General features: G+C 29.4%; 1 protein-coding gene across 3 annotated transcripts in view; it reads right to left on the bottom strand.

Moving 5' to 3' along the window:
* LOC129988261 (regulation of nuclear pre-mRNA domain-containing protein 2-like) overlaps nt 1-20,514 on the bottom strand; it is a 30,345-nt gene extending 9,831 nt beyond the window's left edge. Inside the window, exons 1-6 of one of the 3 annotated variants that reach the window (XM_056096445.1) lie at nt 20,426-20,514; nt 18,795-18,978; nt 10,590-10,713; nt 8,473-8,570; nt 7,860-7,951; nt 2,873-2,996 (exon numbers count right to left, since the gene is read on the bottom strand). In XM_056096445.1, the coding sequence (XP_055952420.1) occupies nt 2,873-2,996; nt 7,860-7,951; nt 8,473-8,570; nt 10,590-10,713; nt 18,795-18,948 (592 nt within the window). In that variant the 5' untranslated portion in view covers nt 18,949-18,978; nt 20,426-20,514. Of the gene's footprint in view, nt 1-2,872; nt 2,997-6,243; nt 6,436-7,151; nt 7,247-7,859; nt 7,952-8,472; nt 8,571-10,589; nt 10,714-18,794; nt 18,979-20,425 lie in introns of those variants that run through there. The other 2 variants (XM_056096446.1, XM_056096447.1) reach the window with 2 other exon arrangements.
* Between the last annotated feature and the right edge of the window lie 604 nt (nt 20,515-21,118).

Below are 21,118 nucleotides of genomic sequence, written 5' to 3' on the forward strand. Positions count from 1 at the left end.
AGATGGATCTAAACTGAAAACATTATTATAACATTACATTTCACAAGTTGCTGACACATTTTATGAAATGAATAAATTGATAAAAAATTGTAAGCAGTGTACCAGTGTTAATATATGCATGTGAAAGAAGTACCAATACATTTTAAATAGTTAAGAATTGTAAGTTTACTACCTTCACAGCGTCATAATCTTTGAAGTGCAAAGTAACAAAATTAGATTTGCTTTAGATAATAGTAGAAAAGCTTGATTAAATGCCTCCAAAAAAGATGAATGCATTTAAAACTTCAGAGTGGAAGGATTCTGTTTTATGTTTGATTTCAGAAAAAAAGCTTTAATTTTAATTTAAGTTTAATCATTTCCACTTCAATTTACAGTTCAAATTTTATGAAAGCTGACAGAAAATAATAGAAATTTATAGCATCGGTTACATGACAATCAAAATCTGAAACTTAAATATTTTGCTGAAGAAGCTGTTAATTAACTAAATTATATAAAATAGTGAATCGAAAATTTAAACCAGAATCTATCCCAAAGAACCAGCACCATATACAGAGCATGAATTTGATGACATGTATTTTGGTTATGCCATTGATGCTGATGACTTGTTTGAATTGACTTACCATGATTTTCTGCACTTTGGATTATTATAGAATTCCATTTTTCATTTCCTATACCACCATATGATGCAATTTTTTTTCTGTGTCTTTTAAGCAATGATTCACAGGCTGTTCTGTGTTTTTCAATGGCTTCAGCTCATACAGTATTCAATTTATTTGTTCATAAATCATTCCAATGAATTTGAAATGTCTAGATATTGTTGACTGGTCAACATTTAATAATCTCATAGGTTCTTTAAACATCATAAAGCTTCTAATTGCTCATCTTCAAATCTTTTTAGGAAGAGTTGGATGTTTCTTATATTCTGAATCCCAATCGCCAGTTTTGTAGCATTGGAACTAGTGGTCACAAGTTGATATTTAGGAAGTATAATCACCATAAGCTTCCAATAGCATTCAGTGATTTTCAACATCACCTTTTTCGAAAATAAAAGTTAAAAAAAATGTACAAATTGCATTTTTTGGACCAAATTTGTCATATTCAATGTTAAAATAAAATAAAATCAAAACAAAAATTTATAAAAAAATAAATAAAACCACATAATGATGTTTTAACTTGTCAGCAACAATACGGCAACGGCACAATGCAATATAAGTCATACCATTTCTTGAAAAATCCTTCAAATACACACTTCCATTATTTAAAATAACTGACAAAACCATAAAAACAGATCCCCTAGCCCCAAATATTAGTCCAATTCTACCAATTTTTATTTTATATGAATGTTTATGACCCCAGGCAATATTAAACTTTGACACAACCCTGCCCCCAGGCTCAACAACTGCACCTATTTCAATAATTACTTTCTTCTCTTTGCAAGCATAATATCCAATCAAAATACTCTATGGTTACTGTGCAAGTATAATTTACCACAGCTCTTTCTTATCATATGATATAATGTATTTCATGAAATTCGGTTGATATGATTAAATTAACACTATTAACACAGTGAGCGAACATCTGGTGCCTGAAAACGATTATTCATTATTGAACATTATTATTAAACATTTGCCCTCAAAATATCCACTCTTAAAAATCCTATGGGATCTGGGCCAGAGGAAGACCTCCAATTAGATGGCTGGATGATGTGGAAAGAGACCCGAGTGTTCTGAGGATAAAGAACTGGAAGGGAATTGCAGGGTATAGAAAGCGCTGGAAAGTGCATGTGGTTGAGTCAGTCAAGGTCTGCAAGGGGTTATTGTGCAGAAGATTATTAAACATTTGCTTAATTTAGCATATTATGGCTGCTGTTGTTGTTCTTATAAAAACTACCATTTTTTTTAATGAGGCACATAATAGCTGTGCCAAATATAAGAGATATTTCTTTTCCTTTTAGCATTTTTTATGAATATGTTTTTAAAAATTTATATACCAAATAAAGAAAATTTCAAAAGCACTTATTTCATTTTACTAGCAATTCGCTCTAAAATACACTTTAATCTGTTAATGATTAACTAAATTTAAAGCACAAATTTCAGTTGATTTCTTTTAATTTATATTAAAATAAAATACTAAAATTAACTGAGAAAAAATGAAATTATGAATTTTTTTAAAGAAAAATCAGTACAAAGTCGCTGAAAAAAAAACTTTTTTACTAGATATATGCTATGAAAGACTTATCCTTACCCTGCCTAAGTGTCTTGGATTAAATTAAATGACAGTTTTCACAAAAGTATTTGGAACTGATGATGGAGTACAAACAATCATTACCAAGCAAAGCCCAACCCCTTCCACAAAATTAACATTCTATCTTTGGAGTAAAGGTAAATCAATCACATACCATTACTTTACCCACCAGGAAAGTGAAAGCCTTCTTACTTATAAAACAAACTCTCATCCAGGTATTAGTATACACTCTTGGCAAGTTTTAACATGCTAAGAATTTTTGATGACCATCTAGATCACAAAAATTAATGGCTGTTGAAGTATGTATATTTAAAATAATAAGGAAAACAAAACCCAACAAATCAGTCACCGAGCCCCATTTCGCAAATATTTATTTCATATGAAAGCTTATCACGTCTAGATATGTCATTAAACATCGGTTATCTATACCATTATTATTAAACTAACAAATTTTCAATCATTGTACAGGAGTATTGATATGATAATATTAGTAAAAAGATGATAAAGAAGCACTCAAGCCAACTATGGCTGTAAGTCATGAGCAACCATTCCGATTTAAAATGAATATTACATTTCAGCAAAAAGTATGCAAGAACAAGTTAAAGAAATAACACAGAAAGTAATATACCAGTAAAGTTATTCAAATCAACTGATTTAAGCTCATCAGCAAATTTTAAAAAAACTTCTATTTTTTCTTTTGCTTCAGCTTCTGCAGCCGTCAGCTTTCTCAAACTGTCAAAAAGGTTTTGAGACTAAAATAAAAAATATACTTTATAAATAAAAACAATAAAACAAAAAATATTTATTGTATTGAGAAAAAAGGAAACCATAAGTATATGTCATTTAATAATAACCTATATATATATATATATATATATATATATATATATATATATATATATATATATATATATATATATATATATATATGCACACAAAATCATGGGGGGGGGATTAGATATTTGGAAACTGTAGCAATCAAACATGTTAAGAATAGTTGTCACCAATTTACATTACGAAATAAAGACATGCTACATGTTTGTTTATATTATAATAATACAATAGTAAATATATAACAATAATATAAATCCATGCAGAAACACTTAAATTCACAAATATGCAGTCATAGAATATTCTTATTGTACAAGATTTTATACATATATCTGAAAAATAAGATATGAATATTTTGACTTTTTCACCTTTACAGTGCTGTTTGAGAAATACAGAGCTATTCTTAGTCAAACTATTATGGTTTTTACAGGAATCATTATTTTTTCAATTACTTTTTTTTCTTCTGATGCATAAATATTTCTAGATTAGTTAAAAGCCTTTCTTAATATCTATTAATTACTTTTACCTCCAAAAAAAATTGAGCATAAGTTATTATGTTTGATACTCAAGAATTTTTGCATTAAGTTTTTTTTTTTTGCTGTTGTTGTTATTAAAGTTATTTGAAAATATTTGTTTAAAAAATTTTACTATTTTAAATATGGCATAATTATAATATAATCTATATTAAAGAGATTTGTGTCATAAAGTGCAAATAATTAAAAGCTTATAACATGGCTATTTGAATTGCATTTAATGTGGCCACTGTATTTGACTCTCAAGCATACATCTTGGCAACAAGGAAACAAACAATAAATTAAAGCGCTTTGTCAATATTTTTTTATTGGTAATAATTGTTGTTTACCTAGTTGAAAAGTACCCTCCCAAACATAAATATATTGCAAAATCTGTATATAACAATATCATCTATAATGATAACTTATCTATAATGATAATTTTTTCCTTTTTAAACAGTTAATAATACATATGAATTGATTTTTTTGAAATGATATCTTACTATCCTGAATGTGAGATATCAAAAGATTGCATTTGCTTTTATGTCCAGGTGTAAAACCTTTTCACTATTTTAATCCTTTTGGATCACAACAATAGGGGATATATAGAGGAGAGATGATTACGATAACAATTGGAATGTGAAAAGATGTTCGCTGCCTATACAATGCGCAATATACAAATCACAGAATACCAGTCCTTAAAGTGACAACTTTTTGTAATTTCCTCCTCCACTATTGCAAATTCATTTGCTTTCATGATCCAGTCCATGAACTTAATTAAATACGGGCATAAAGTTTGTCTCTGAGTTTTTTCAGGGACATTTGGTCTACAGGAATCATCATTTTAAAGGAAGCATTTGTTTGTTTTATGTACAAAGTTTAAATTTCAACAAGTAGCAATCATTCAACTTAATTTAGAAGAGGAAAAAAGAGGCTTGCCTCCTTCTACAAATAGTCCCAGTTAATCCTTTCCATTCTCAGATTAGTCATTATTCACTTCAGACTAACCACGTTTTCCTTACATTTCATATTTTTATGAATTAAAGTGATGGCCCAATATAAAGCATTGGTATTTGAAGAAAAGAAATCAATTTCAAAAATTATTTTTAAATTTCTGAAATTGATCAAAGGCTGAAACAAGTTAATATTGCTAAAAAAAAAAAAAAAAAAAAAAAGGATTTTTCAATTGATAATACCTATTTGTTTGAAGATACTGAAGATATTGTAGAAAAAAAACAAAAAGGATAGCAATTTTTTTTAAATCTAAAAAGTTAATTTTTTTAATACAAAGCTATAATAAGGCGATACTATGAAATGAGAAAATAAATCTTCCCATTGGGATCCAGAGTAGCCAACATTTTTGTTGTTCGAATTTCCCTCACAGTTTTCAGATGTTTCTAATATCTTCAAAATGCTGCTGCTTTATTTTATCCTCTTTAATTATTGCACAATATGTTCTTAATTGTATTTGAAAAAAATTTCTACTCTTTTAACTATGCTCAGAAAAAAACTCCATTTTCACATAGTGAATTTCAGTTAAGTTTCAATTATTTGAAACTCTTTTTTTTTTTTTTTTTTTTTACAAATATATTAACCAACACTAGAAAACACACAGCCAGCTAGGTCAACTTTTAGCCAACCAGTCATATCTCAGAACTGTTTTTCAAATTTACTCACAAATAATGCAGTACAAAAACATATTGATTGCTTAAAACATTGGCAGATTGCTTATGAATGAATGATTTATTTCCTTCCAATGGGGTCTCACCTATCCATACTGTTTACCAACATGCCAATCAGAACTGAACAATAATAATTATTGCAAAATATTTATTTAATTAAAAATAAATTGTCTGGGAATTATAATAATGGGTCAATATTTTACATCCAGTTTTGAATATTTATACAAAAAATTCACATTTTCACTTCAGTAGCATATGGTATGATCGATTTGGCATTTGAAGGAAGAAAGAGGGAGGAGGGTAGCTCCAAATATATTTTTTTTAAATAAAAGAAGTCCACTACAGCTTAAAATCATAACAGTATCAGGAGCTGGGCTTTAATTAGGCTGCCTTTTCCCACAGTACATAAAACCATTTTCACTAATTATGTTGATAACTTGATTGATGTTCTGAAAAAAAGCAAACAAAAACTTTCAGCAAAAATACTATACATTTATACATATATACAATAAATTAGATATGGTGGTTAATACTTCTCTCTCGTAATCTGTTTTTGACTATCAGTAAAAGTTTGGTTTTCATTAGTTGCCAATGATGTTTCATTCTACTTATGAAAAAACACCAATGAATTATTATGTTTGATCAAAATTACTACTTTATAAAAAAAATTCTAATTTTATATTAAATTTCCCTGATTTTCTCTACCTGGTCACCCAGGTAACCAATGATTTCTAAAAAAATAAAGAAAGGCATGTATTTGCAAGACAACAATAATTTAGGGCCGGCAAGAGCAACACATTCCTCTTTATTAGTAGCAGAGATACATAGTGTAAATAGATTAAGCTGTATTGTAGATCATTTTCATAAAACATTATAATGGTTTCAATCTAGAAATCAATTTATTTGAAGTTTTATATATTTATTTCAATTAATGTAAATTATTGTAAAAACTTAAAAAAAGATAATTTACATACATCAAGTACAAGACTAATAGTGAAAGATGCCATGTGCATGTTCACCATAGAAGAATTTAAGACAGAAAGAAGCAATTGGCACCACATTCAAAACTTTATCAACCCAAAAGCAAATTCTCCTCACCTAAATTAAAGAATTGTTATATCAGCAATTTGTTGTAAAGTAGCAAAAAAACCAAACCAAGATAATTAAAAATCATACAATTTGGACAATTAGATTCAGAAAACTACAAATGAAATGATTTTAGAGATACAGCCAAATTTATTTACTTCAATTCATAGTGAATTTAATATATGTAATAATGGATCAATAGAAATTAGATGAATTACTTATTTTTTTCATCATAAAGACTGTAGACGAAGAGTAAATATTATAGATTCAACAATATTTGTTGAGCGGTGGAATTCGAAATTTATAATTTTCTAGAAAAATCAATGCCATTATTCAAAATTCTGAGCCTGAGTCTGAGTATCATATAAATTTTAGATGAAAGGAAGTATCAAAACACTAATTTACTCTCATTTTATGTATATAAACTTCTGAGCCTGTAAATAATACAAAAAGATCTTTCTCTCAATATATATATATAAAACACTAACACATACAGCATAGAAATTGCTCTCATTACTTAATATAAAGAGTAAGCTTGCTTACTGGAATGAGCCAGATTTAAACAAATTGCTATATGAATGTTTCAAACTGCTTCATTGAATGTTCTTACTGATGAAATTAATTCAACAATTCACTTATTAAAGGAGAAGCAAAATATTGTTAGAATGAAAGAAATATTAGAAAGTTCTGAAGTGGGTTTGCTATATCATCCAACGATTCATTCAGTCAGAGGAAAAAAAAAAAAAGGATAAAAGAAAAAGAAGTCCAGAAATAGGTGTCAAATAAATTGTCTTACCCATTGCCAACTTGGCAATCACTTTGCCTCATCTATAGAAATTGATGAACATATTTTCCAAAGCTATTAATCTCACGAAAATGATTATCCTAAAACTAAAAAAGTTATTTTTTTAATGAATATCAATTTTACGTCCGTATAACTCTTTCTTTATTTTTAATAATTTTTAATGCAATTATTACACAGTCTGTTACAATGCTTTTACTGTTATGATGAAATGCAAACTCATCTATAGTAAAAAAATCCATATTAAATAAAGTAAATTTTTTTTAATGTATTCAAAATGTAATCATTTAACAGCTTAAAATGTCAATATCTTCGCAAATAAGTTAGGTCTAAAAAGGTAGCTAGTGTTGTTAATACTGCCAAGTCAGAATAGGATGAATTAATGTTGATAGATCTAACACAGAATCTATTTATTATTGTATTAGGAATGCAAAATATTATGAGTTTGTTATCTAGAAAAATAATTTACCACATACCCATACACAATGAAAAACAGGGGGAAAAAAACTTATAAACTATCTCTGTATTTTAATTAAATTGATGTTCAGCCTTTCAATCCAATGATGTACTGTCAATAAAACACTAAACTGTAGAAGCACAAACATAACACACAGTTCATATCAAAAAACAGAAAAAAAAAATTCTATTTAAAATTTCACATAATTTAATATTGAAAATAAATAAAAAACAATTTAATATTACCTTGTAATTATAAATTATTTTCCTTGTAGAAATTTCATAATCATCATCTGCTGCTGCTGCTGAAAGCGATGAGGTTACTTCAGCACCATTCACTGTAAATAAAATTGCTCGAATGTAAATCAAACATATTATTTGAATATATAAGTGATTAAAGAAATATTTAGTAACTGACCAGTGTTGCAAATTTCATGATACTTTTTTCTGCTTCATCCACAATTTTGTCAATATTTAGAAAAGTTCATCTTATATCAAGCAATTTCTTTCTTCTTTAAACCAGTAGGAATATCCTTTGATTTTCTCAGATGTTTGCACAATATGACACAGAATACGAAATAAAACAAATCTGTATTTTGAATATCTTACTTTTGACTGATTGTATTACAATATTTGATACAGATTCACAATCTTAGTCATAAGATCAGATAAGAAATTTCATTAAAAAGCAATGATTTTGAACATGCTAAAGCATTATGAATTTATCATTATCATCAAAAGAAATTAAAAGTTCTAAAGTAAACTTTTGAAATACACCTCAGTCTAAAAAAGGAAAGGAAAATCACAACACTGTATAACAACACATAAAGCAAAAGTAAAAAAAACATTTTTAGCTTACATTTAGTTTCTAATTTCTTCAAAAAGTCATCTTCAAACATGTTCCTTTCTCTCCACAAATTAAACATGTAGCACACATCCGATTTGATTTTTTTGACCCTTTAAAAAGAACAATACATATAAAATTTTCGTACATACCATAAAATAGAAAAGAAATTCACAGCAAAAACTTAAACTGAATAATATCAAGTTTTGAATATACATTTTAAAATTAATTTCAATAATTTTTCACCAAATTTGGAACTTATATACTTTAAGGAGGGAGAAATGTGCACCTTGGAGTGATTTAAAAAAAAATTAACAAATTAAATAAGAAGGAAAATTTTAGCATTCTTCGGCTACAGCTTTCAAAATATTACAGCACAAGAACAATTTTCCCATTATAAAATTAATATATATATATATATATATATATCTTTCCAACAACACCAATTTAAATATCATACAAATATTTCCTGAATATTAGCAACCTTTTAAATGTGTGTGTACATATATACATATATATGCCTAAATCTAATAGATTACAATGCCACTCTGAAATTCAAACTGTTTTCATTTTTTCATCAAATAATCAATTATGTGATTTTCTTCTCTTGTTGAGAACTAAAGAAGGATGATTTTGAATAATAGTTGGACAATTTTGAAGATGAATAAAAAAGGGGAAAGATAATTAGAAGAGAAGATTTACATTTTTAATAGCACTATGATGTTATGGAACTGATCTCTATAACAAAAGTTTATATACATTATGTAAGAGACAGTTAAAACAACACAACTTTAACCCTTTCCTGCATGGGTCATTAAATTTTCTGAAATATAATAAAACACAATCAATGTGACCAACAGGTTGTATACACAAGGATTTTCCAATCAAAAATTTTAATTTGCCTCCTTTCGCAGGAGTGGTGTCCTCAAACAAGGACACCATCCATCTAGAGGAATCTCTGTGTAAGAAAATCTTTCAAAATAATTGTATAAATTTATTATGATAATAGCAGTAATTATGAATATAATAGGTTCATAGACACTTGTGTTCATGTTTTAGGTAATTTGAAACATTTAAAATATTAAATATACAAATTATAATATACTTACTACAAATATTTTAAACTGAATCTTATAAATATAATTAATTAAAAATATAAGAAGTATTACATCTTAATACAAATTATAATAAGAAATTATAAAATGCATTAAAAATGTTTAATGCATTTGTTTATGTTTTTTTAACCTTTTGTGCTATAAAAAAAGGAAAAATAAATAAATAAACAACATTTAAATTATTCTCACCATCTGTACTAATAATAGGTTTCCTACTCTACAATTAGTAAATATAGCTACTTGAATCCCTCTAGAAGAGGATAAAATCAACTTTTCTCTTCATGATGTAAAAGAGGTGATTAATATTAATTTTTGTATTGTTTTTAAAAACAATGCTTTTACTTTACTTTAACTTTTTGTTTCTCTTCTTTCCATTTCTGTCTTAAAATAAAATGATGAGAGTTTCAAGTGGACAGGTTATTTTAACATTATGTCTAGAAGTCAAAATTCCAAGCCAAACAAAAAAGAGCATTCAAAAGGATAATGATTTACAAAAGTTTTAGGGTATATAGCTTTTTAAACTTAAGCTTCATTATGCATGTTTAAATTATGTTTTCAAATGGTAAAAAAAAAAAAAAAAAAAAAAAAAATTACATGAAATTCCATTAAAAAAATTTTCCAAGGAAAATGATTTTTTTTTTTTTTTTTTTTTTTGAAATTTTTGATAATAAAGCAATATATATATATCGAAACAAAGATTAAGAAAAATCAATGATCAGTGAAAAGAAAATTTATAAAAATAATATCAGGTAAGAAGAAAAAGTAGAATCTTTATTTAATTTCAATACAACAGAAATTCTGAATTGCAATTCTAAAAAACAATAACTTTTTCAATCAGGGGGGGGGGAAGATAATTTAAATGTTGAAAGACTTTATACATATAAAAACAAATTTTGAATGACTTCATACATATAAAACAAGTAAAATGAATAAGTAATTTTACATCTTCCTTCTAAATGAAAACACTATAACATCAACAAATTGCTTAGACATACAACAAAGAGTAAAAATTCTTACTTTTCAAGACAAACGGCTTTTTCCAAAACTTTAGAGAAAGCTTCTTTGAACAGAGGAACTCTTTTATTTCCAGAATAATGAATGATTTCATTAACAACAAAAAACATCAACAATGCATTTTGACCTAAAATAAATTAAGAAAAGTTACAAAAAATAAATTTATATAAAATGGTCTCTATATTTATATATATTTAATTTAAATAAAATATTATACATCTTGAACCAATCATAAGAAAAAAAAAAGAAACAGAAAATATCAAATATTTCAATTAAGGTAAAATCTCTCAAAATCAATCAATATAAAAAACGACAAAAAATTAAATCCAAAATTCAGGATTATAAAATTTAAAAAAATTACAAGTGTTTGTAAACCGGAAATGCAGGCTTGAATGAATACAAATCAAATTTCAAAATTCCAGTAATAATCTTGTAAACAAGTCGATATTAAATTATTCTACTTAAGAATGAATGAATTAAGCAATCTGAAGTGAATATTGTTACGGATCAAAGGGTTCATTTAAGATTTGATGGTCGATGCTGAAATAAACAGTCCTCTTGTAGAAAACAACGACTACGTTTATTTAAACACGAAGCAACGAATACACAGACAAGAAATATGTACAGCCGAGACGAACACACAGGACAGCACACTACAGCAAACAGTAGCCCACAAGTAGTAATAGACCACAGCACAAAAAGCGGCCAGACAGAATCCAGCAGGCGAGGAGATCCTCGGAGCTTCACTCTACGGTCTCGACAAATGGCTCAAATTCTCACTATCGCTCGCTTTAACTGTATCCAACTGTCAACTCACTACCACAAGACTGGCTACTCTTCACAGGATTTGATGCTGCTTCCACAATAGACAACCGGACTCGGCACACAGCTCAATTCCGCAATAGCTTGAGCTCCACAGAAACGCTGGTACTCGGCCGCTGCTTCGCTATCCACTCGAAGATTTGTTACTTGTCTACGACTCCGCGTACGATTCCAACTGCTATTCCAATGACGATTGCCAATGCCAATGATGATGCAGGTTTTTGGAAGAGCATAGACTCGGCGGCCTTTCATCTTCCGCTCAGCTGAAATGGTTATTAGTAACAGACAAATTATGTTGAGCATTAACTGGGGTAGATATAAATATCAGTTTAGTTAGATTTTTAATTATTGTGTGCATTTGTATGACATGGGACGACACAATACACAGAACAGAAAAGGGGGGTGGGAGAGCTATTTACTATGATGTATTTTAATTGTTCTAATGAGTCCAATGACGATTCTTTGCAGCTTGAGACTGCCGTCCTTTTATAGTTCCTGGGAGGCGGGCCGAGAACCTTCTGGGCCAATCAGGAATATCTGGGCGTAGCTTAGTTCCTATTGGATAGATCGATAAATTTCTCGAAGTTCCCATCAATATCCATTTTGTCGCCGACAAGTCGCCAAGCTCTAAGATCACTGACGCGGCACCCTATCAGCACCTACAGGGCTGATCATAAATCTTTCTTACAATGATACTATTCGTGCTGGGAAGCAAAATTACAGGTTTGCAACGTTGCTCCTCTCTTTAAGGACTGACGACCCGGCAGTCCCACTTCAATCCAACAGCTGGCGTAAGCTTCCGAACGATGTGAACAATTCGTTGATCCATAGCTGGTCGACTTCCGCACTTGCGGTAATGACACCATCCATTAATTTGGCGACAGCTAAAGATCGGTCCGAGGCTTCTCATTGCCTTTGACCTATGCCTCTTCTTCGTTTCGGATTATACACCCAGACTTGATTTCGGTCCTTAAAATGCAAGATGTCCCATAGAGCCAAACATCGTATCGTGGCAGAGCTCTCCGGAACGAATTCTAGCCAGGCTGGTCGATTGGTCACTTTGAACTTCTTCCATCGAACCAATTGAATATTAGGATGATCCAACAGTGCCTTCCGGAGTCCACTTGAAAATCAGGGATTCATCGTCGCCGTCAAAACTTTCACGTTAATACTTCCTCCTATTCCAGGCTCATTTGTGAACTGTCCGCAGCTCTTAACACAGGATCTTCTAAAGAGCCCATCTGTCTTTGTGGTAAGGGTTCCTCTGCGACGACATAACTTATCCGGATACACAGAAGATTCGACGGCTCCTTTTTGCATCGCACTCCTAAGAAAATTCGTCGCATGCCAGAATTCTTGAGCGAAGTCGAGGCCGAGACTATAAGGACCAGCGATTCCAGTTACGTAGCCTTCATCCGTAGCACTCTGCAGAGAGCTACCAAGAGGCTTGCAAAGAGGTTGTCCCTTTAACCTCTTGGATAAATCCGATCCAAACAGGGTCGTATCAACTCCTGCATCCATAGACAACGAGCACTGGCCGCCACTAACAGACCCATCCAAAGAGAGTTCATCTTCTCCATCTCCAAGCACCTGTACTTCCGATTCCACTTCAGGGGACTCATTCAAAGAATGTTTTAGCTCTGCAATTATTTGACAATCTCCTTGTGCATGCCTCTTCTTATTAAATTTCGGTTCATCCTCTTGGTCGCTAAGCTCCTTTTCGGTTACACAGGTTTCCATTCGATCCTCGGCCTTTTCCTCTTTCACTTGGCTCTCGCCATTTCCTTCAATTTCTTCTCTGCCATCTTGGACGCTTTCTTCGGTTTTATTAACTTGATCTTTTAAAGCTTCTTTCATCGACGAACGGTCTTTCTTTAATTCTCTCTACCCAGCTTTAATTTCTTTCGTAAAAGCTTTCATTTCATCCATAAAGATTTTCATTTCTTGCAAAAGTTTCTCTAGTCAGGCTTTCATTTCTTGCATAAATTTCTCTTGTCCGGCTTTCATTTCTTCTTCCATTGCTCTAATGATTATCGACCTATCAAATCCTACATCTGACACCAAATTGTTACGGATTTACTTCCTCGTCCGTCGAAGGGTTCTTTGTGTAGATTTGATGGTCGATGCTGAAATAAACAGTCCCTTAGTAGAAAACAACGACTACGTTTATTTAAACACGAAGACACTAACACAAAGACGACGAATACAAGACGATAAATATGTACAGCCGAGACGGACACACAGGACAGCACACTACAGCAAACAGTAGCCCACAACTAGTAATCGACCACAGCACACAAAGCGGCCAGACAGAATCCAGCAGGCGAGGAGATCCTCGGAGCTTCGCTCTACGGTCTCGACAAATGGCTGAAATTCTCACTGTCGCTCGCTTTAACTGTATCCAACTGCCAACTCACTACCACAAGACTGGCTACTCCTCACAGGACTTGATGCTGCTTCCACAATAGACAACAGGACTCGGCACACAGCTCAGTTCAGCAATAGCTTGAGCTCCACACAAACGCTGGCACTCCGCCGCTGCTTCGCTATCCTCTCGAAGACTTGTTACCTGTCTACGACTCCGAGTACGATTCCAACTGCGATTCCTTACAGCTTGAGACTGCCGTCCTTTTATAGTTCCCGGGAGGAAGGCCGAGAACATTCCTGGCCAATCAAGAATATCTGGGCGTATCTTAGTTTCTATTGGATAGATCGATAAAATTCCCGAAGTTTCCAGCAATATCGATTTTGTTGTCGCCGTCAAATGGTCACCAAGCTCTAAGATCACTTATGCGGCACCTTATCAGCACCTATAGGGCTGCTTCTTCTTCTTCTTACGTACAGCCGACCACCCCGCCACCACTGAACGTAGCAGTATAGACAGGATTTGTTGTGGCCGACTGCTATCAGCACCTATAGGGCTGATCGTAAAACGGCCTTTCTTTCAATGATACTATTCGTGATGGGAAACAAAATTACAGGTTTGTAACAATATATTTAAAGAAAAATATATTAGTGATTTTTTTTCTTTGAAAATAAGGTATATATTTTTTAATAATTCATTAAAAAACTATTTTTGTATTTTAGTTATTTATGAAAACGGTTACTTGAACAATTAGGTAATAAAATTTTAATAACTCTTTACAAAAGTATTATCCCACTGATGTCTGTTATGTTGTTTTGGCATCTAAATCAACTGTTTTAGTGTCTAAGACTACTTTTTTTTATTTGTGCAAATAATGATTCATCAATTCCATGCTTTATTTACACTTTTTTTTTCAAATATTAGATTGTAGCAAAAATGAGGTTTGCAATTTTTACTATGTGATCTTGCATTTTATCTTGAATATTAAAATGTTCATGAACATGCATTAGAAGGTGCGACTCATCATTTGTACAAAGGAAGTGGCAGCAGCAATAAAATAGTATTTCTTTCAATCTAGTTCTAATGATTAGCTTTATTTTAAGTGTTCATGAACATTATGAATAGAAAAGATCCTACTGCAGGAGAAACAATGGTACAACAAGAGAGAGAATTGTACAACAGATGAGTCAAAAGAATAAAAATTAGTCACGGGTTTAGAAAATCCTAACCTTACATTTTGCTTACAATCCCCCACTCCCTGCTGGATTATAGCAACAGTTAATGAGCTGATTCATAATATTCTCATTTCATTTGGAGGTTATAGCTAATATTTTCTTTTAGCATTGTTTTTATTTTGCTTTTGGCATTGTATATTTTTTCTGTTAATGATTACTATTTGTTTGCAAGTGATTTTAGTTATTAGTTTTCATCAGAATGTTCCTCAATTCCTCAACATTATGAATAGAAAAAAATCCCACAATGAAAAAATAAAGTTTTTAATGTAATTAAAGTATACAAATAATATATAAGCAATATTTTATGTGAATCAGAATGCAGTTTTGAAGGCAGTGAAGAGACTTTCGATTTCGTGACGTCGTTTTATTTCATAATTAGATATTTTATGTCATAATAAAATTTTAATAATTAAATATTTTATGTAACTCCTATTTTAATAGCTTCTTCATCAAAATATTTTAAAGCTTCAAATTTGATAGTTATATAAGTCACTCATAACATTATAAAGACCTTCAGCTGTAACAATATATATATATGTATATAATTTCCTGTTAGCTCCCGCAGAATTTATGCTTGAAGTTAAAGTGGAAATGATTAAAATGCAATTGATATAAGAATATTTTTTACTGAAACAAAGCTTTCTTCTTCTTCTTTTTTTTAAATATGATTACTGAAAACGGAGTCACTGAGCATTTAAACCTTATGGGCACTAAAGAATATCTTTCTTAATTTATGTCATATCTCAAGAAGTATTCAACAAAATTTTCTCAGATTCATCATGAACAGATCGATAATGAACAATGTTTAGTTTTAAATGCATCAAACATTAATGAAAGAAACAGAATCGTTTGAAATAATCTGTCGAAAACATGTCAAGCCTTCAAAACTAAGTCCGTATCCGTTGAAAATAGTTGTAAACAATCAGAACGCAATGCGTATGCGTGAATTTTCAACGCCAATTATGGTAACGTAAATGCGTGAATTTTCTACGCCAGTTGGGATAACGCTATGCAGATTAGATATTTTTAATTTCCTTTATTCTGCTTTATTTTAATTTAAAAGTACTTCAGAATGAATCTGAAAGATCGATTAATCAACAATGTTTAATTTTAAATGCATCAAACATTAAGAAAATAGACAGAATCATTTGAAATAATCGGCCGAAAATTTACTAAGCCTAACATCTTTAGCGTGGGGAAAAAACAAGCCTTACTCATTTAGAGGTGGGAAAATGAAAATTTTTTGGCGAGAAAGTTAGTTTTTAATTAATAATTAAAAATTCAAAAAGAAAAGGACCCCAGGTGCACATTTCCGACCTCTAAGGTATGCATGTGCCAAATTTGGTAACTATAGATCGAACGGTCTGGCCTGTAGAGCGCCAACATACATGAGCCTTATTATAAGTATAGAGAGAAGCACGCATTATGTACAAGCAGGAGCGACGAGCAACACACAACACAGAAAGAAATAAGGGAAAAGCTCTTGAACATTTTATGCCTGGTCTTATATAACCAGAGGGATGGATAGGGATAATATTTCTTTACAGTGCTAATATATTAGTAGGATTTCGATACGGATTTTTGCTACACGCGTCAACAAGGCAAGGGAAACATAGGGATCTTTTAAAAAAGAATTTGTCTCGTCAGCGGTATTTTGTCCCTTAACTCGGAATGTGGGAAAGTTAGACTTTTAGCCAATTCAGCAATTTTACAAAGCTTCTCTTGAATTAATTAATTAGTGAAAGTGGAATTGGATCAGGAAATAAGAGAATATTTTAGAATCAAGTTACTATGAGCTGAAGTAAGATAAAACCTTGGAAATTAATTAAATTGAAATTAGAGTTTAAAATATTATTACACACACACACACACACACACACACACACACACACACACATATATATATATATATATATGCAAGAGTGAAATTTTCATTAGTTAGTCTGTAGCAATCGTACCTGAGATACTGTTATCAAGATAAAGGTTTCTCTAGATAGGCACATATTTAAGGGCAGTGTTTAAATTTTTACTAATAGTTCTACGCAAATAAAGAAAAACTTTTAAAAAATGATACTTAAAAATGATGGATTAGAAAATTTTCTGTAAAAAATCAGTAAAACTAAACCTAAGAATAGCGCATTGTCACAATTTTTCTGACTTAAAAAGCTCTTAGATATTAAATATGACTTTCAAATCAGATCCTCACCTTTTCAAATAAATTAAATATGAAATTTTTACATTTGATAAGAAATTATAAAGCTGAAATACTTTTTAAATATTATTTTCAAAATGAAAATGCTATAATAACACATAAAAATTATTATTTAAACATGAAATAATATTTTTGATTCACATTCTTTCATTTAATGTTCTGAGTAATAGAATTTCTTCAAACATAGCTAGTGAAGATATTTTATAAAATTTGTTTTATTTATTCTTTTACATACAGAATTATCATTCATATAGGATAGGATAGGTTTATACAATAGGATAGGTTTTAAACAGAAAGCTCTTTTCTAAGTCACTAGTCATGCACTAAAAAAAATTGTCGTTTTAATCAATTAATCAAAGTTTAGCTATTTTGTATCTTATTTTTAGCTAAGTTAGATCTTATTTTACTATTTTTTATTTGATAGCATTTTCTTAAAAAATTCTCTCCCCCTCCCCTTGTTTTCTTTTGTGTGTGTTAGATTTAGTTTTATCATAACATCTTATTTTGTAGCAATACAAATGCTGTAATGAAAATTTAGTAATTTTTAATTACAGTCAGATAAGTAGGAAAAAACTTATGAACAATCCTTCCTGAAGCTTTTTTGTTACATAGCAGGGAAATGTTTGAAGTTTACTAAAAAATTTAATTTATCTATATAATGATTTTGGCTTTGAATCGGGAACCCACTGATCCTGCATCTAATCCTCTACAATCAGGTCATTGTGATCTCTGTTTTTATGAGTATTTAATTTCTATTAAGCATCTACTTTTAGTAATCAACATTAAATAGTCACTTTTCTGGTCCTAATTCAATAATACACGAAATAACCCTTAACAATTGACAATGTTGCACAATATAAGGCTAAATGTGGCAGAAAAAAAGGATTAAAGACTTCTGTGGCAAATGCTTTTTATTTCGTAAATATAACACAGACAAATGATTCTAACAATCAGTAGCAGAATTAAAGATCGAGTGGCTCTATACAATGTACATTTTAAGGCATCTCCTTTAATAACTTTTCTATTTGGCTTCACATTTCAAATACATTAATGATTTATTTTTATTTTAATAACTTAATAAAATATATACCTTAATTTCTTTCTTTTATTTCAATACATACATACACACACACATATATATATGTATATATATCAAGAAAAAATTAAACTAAGTAATAAAACTTTTGAAAACTAACCATAATTATTTATTATGATACCATCAATTCTAAATAAAATCATTCAGATATAGTTACATTACTATTGAGAAATAATGAACTTCAAATAAATATAACTAACATTATAATTATAATTTTTTAGGACTTGACAAATGCAACATAATCTAATATATAATTTAAAGAAGCAATTAATTTTATTTCTATTTGTTTCTAAATTCAATTCAATTGTGTCCTAATATTTTATAATTTATAGAATTTATATTTTCTACACATTTATTTAAAAATCAGACTAATAACATTTTAAATCAACTTATAACACTATCAATAATTCTAAAATTATTTTGACATATTTCCTTAACTTTTCTACACAAGGAATCTGAAGTAATGAATAATAATTACCTTTAGTTAGTGCAATGTACCACTGCTCAACAATTTCTTTGTAAAATTCAGAATGATGTATAATCCAGGAAGAAACTGCTCGAATACTTTCTTTTGACTTTGTTAGAGATGAAAATTTTCTTTCAAGCTTCTCTATATCTAATTCTCTAGGCATGATTAAATCCTGGTTTTCTTCAAACTAAATCTATATATATAAAAAAAAATCAAAAAATTAATCAATAAGTTGGAAATGAATATTTTATTAATCATTATTCTCTCCATATGATTCTTCTTTAACAATACATTTTCAGTTTATATATAATTTCATTCAATAGACTATAGATCATTTTAGTGCTACCTTTCAAATTTATATGAAAAGAATGCATTTCTGTAATAATAGTAAGATGCTTAAGGAAACTTAGAAACCTGTAGAAAATTCTTTTGTGTGCTTTTAATATGAAATATTAACCAATATAAGTTGATTGGAACACTTCAGAATGGCACATAATTTCTCCAATAATAATAAATGAATCAATATAATAATTAGAGAATTTTTTTAATTTTTGTTGGAACATCAAGTAGCATTCAAAACTTTGCATATCCACAATTATTCTAGCAAATATTATAAGTAAAAAGATTTGATTTTGTATATCAGTATATTTTATATAGAAATAGCATTAAAAACCTGTAACTTCTCAAAGCTAAAATGGCTAAATTTTTATAACTTTGTAGCACAAATATGTAAATCTTTTGCTAAAAAATGCTTTCATAGATTTTCAAATTATTTTGTTCAATAACATTCTTTTAAATAAAAAAATTAATGAGAAATTTTTTATCACTTGAAAGTATTTTTTGTATAACATTATTGTAAACATTTTGATATCACTGCATACAATATTGCATAAAATAATTTAGATTTAAATGAAACAAAATTAACTTGTTAAGATTGAAGCTTCATTTTACACTATAGAATGTATAAATAATGAATCTAAAGTTTAAGTTCAAACAGCAGCTGTTGCAGGTTTCACATCAATACAAACAAGGAAAGCTTATAATTGAACAGATTGAAAAACACATTTATTAAGAGAAACAAACCTAGTGTAATCTTATGAAGTAGAGTTTTCTCAAAATTACAGATGCATATACAGCTATTTACAATTTTTAATATATTTCATAAAAATTTATTAAACTATTTATTTTGATTATATATCAATAATTATTAATTATATAAATAATTATGCAACCAATCAAGGTGTGCAGCTAAATAACAAATATATAGTCTCCTATAAAAAAATTTTTATGATGAGAGGTTTTATGTGTGTGTGTCTCTAGTTTTGTTTTAGAAGGGTCAGGTCTGAATTGCAGAATAATTTCATTTTATAAAACAGGAAACAAAACAAAAGCTTAATTTAAAACTGCAGAAGTAAAAGATCACAAAATTTTGATGATAGCTTTAATTACCAACAACTCTTTAATGTTTGGCTTCATGTATAACAATAGGAATTTTATTTCTTATCCATATTCAGACACAAAAGAAAACATCCGATTTCTATATAAATTATAATTCATAAATACATTTTGTCACAACTATAAATGCCAGAGAATACTATTCAATAAATATATTTTTATTATAAAAAATTAGTTAAACTCACACTGTAAAACTAATAACACATCACAAAACCCCATTTATTTTGTGATAAAAATGACTAGAGAACAAAAAGTTTGAACTACCCAATGCGGAATGCGGTAGAAAAGTCGAAGTTATAGTAAATAGTCCGTTTTTACCTTACTGTGGATGGTCGCCAAGAGGTTATCGCCAAGCAGTAAACAAAGCGAGCGACGGCTCACTGAGGTCCGTTACCCATTCGTTCTCAGAAGAACGATTCCCTGAACTTAGCATTCCGCAAGGATCGGCTGTATCTAGAGATGCATTATCCTCGATTTAATAGCAAGTATTAAATCGTGTATTTTAAATAACAAATATTTTTAATATTGTTATTTTAAAATATTTTTTCCAAATAACTGTTATTTAATCTCACTTTTAATAAAAATTATTAATTAGTATTAATAATCATTTTTTAATTATAATTATTATTTCATTTATTAATTTAAATAACATAGGAATGACTTAATTTATCTATCTGAGAAAAGTTTTAATTTTGATTTTATTTTTCAAAACTATTTATTTAATTTACTTACAGAAGTAAAGTATTTTCTGAGAAATTTGAAATGAAAAATATTATTTCTTTAAAATTTTCACATTAGGGCTATGCCAATAGATGGTTCTATGAATGCCAATAGAATGTCACATCACAGGCAATTAAAAATTCTCTCTATGGGATACT

Source organism: Argiope bruennichi, chromosome 10 (genome assembly GCF_947563725.1).
Source record: "Argiope bruennichi chromosome 10, qqArgBrue1.1, whole genome shotgun sequence".
NCBI lineage: Eukaryota > Metazoa > Arthropoda > Arachnida > Araneae > Araneidae > Argiope > Argiope bruennichi.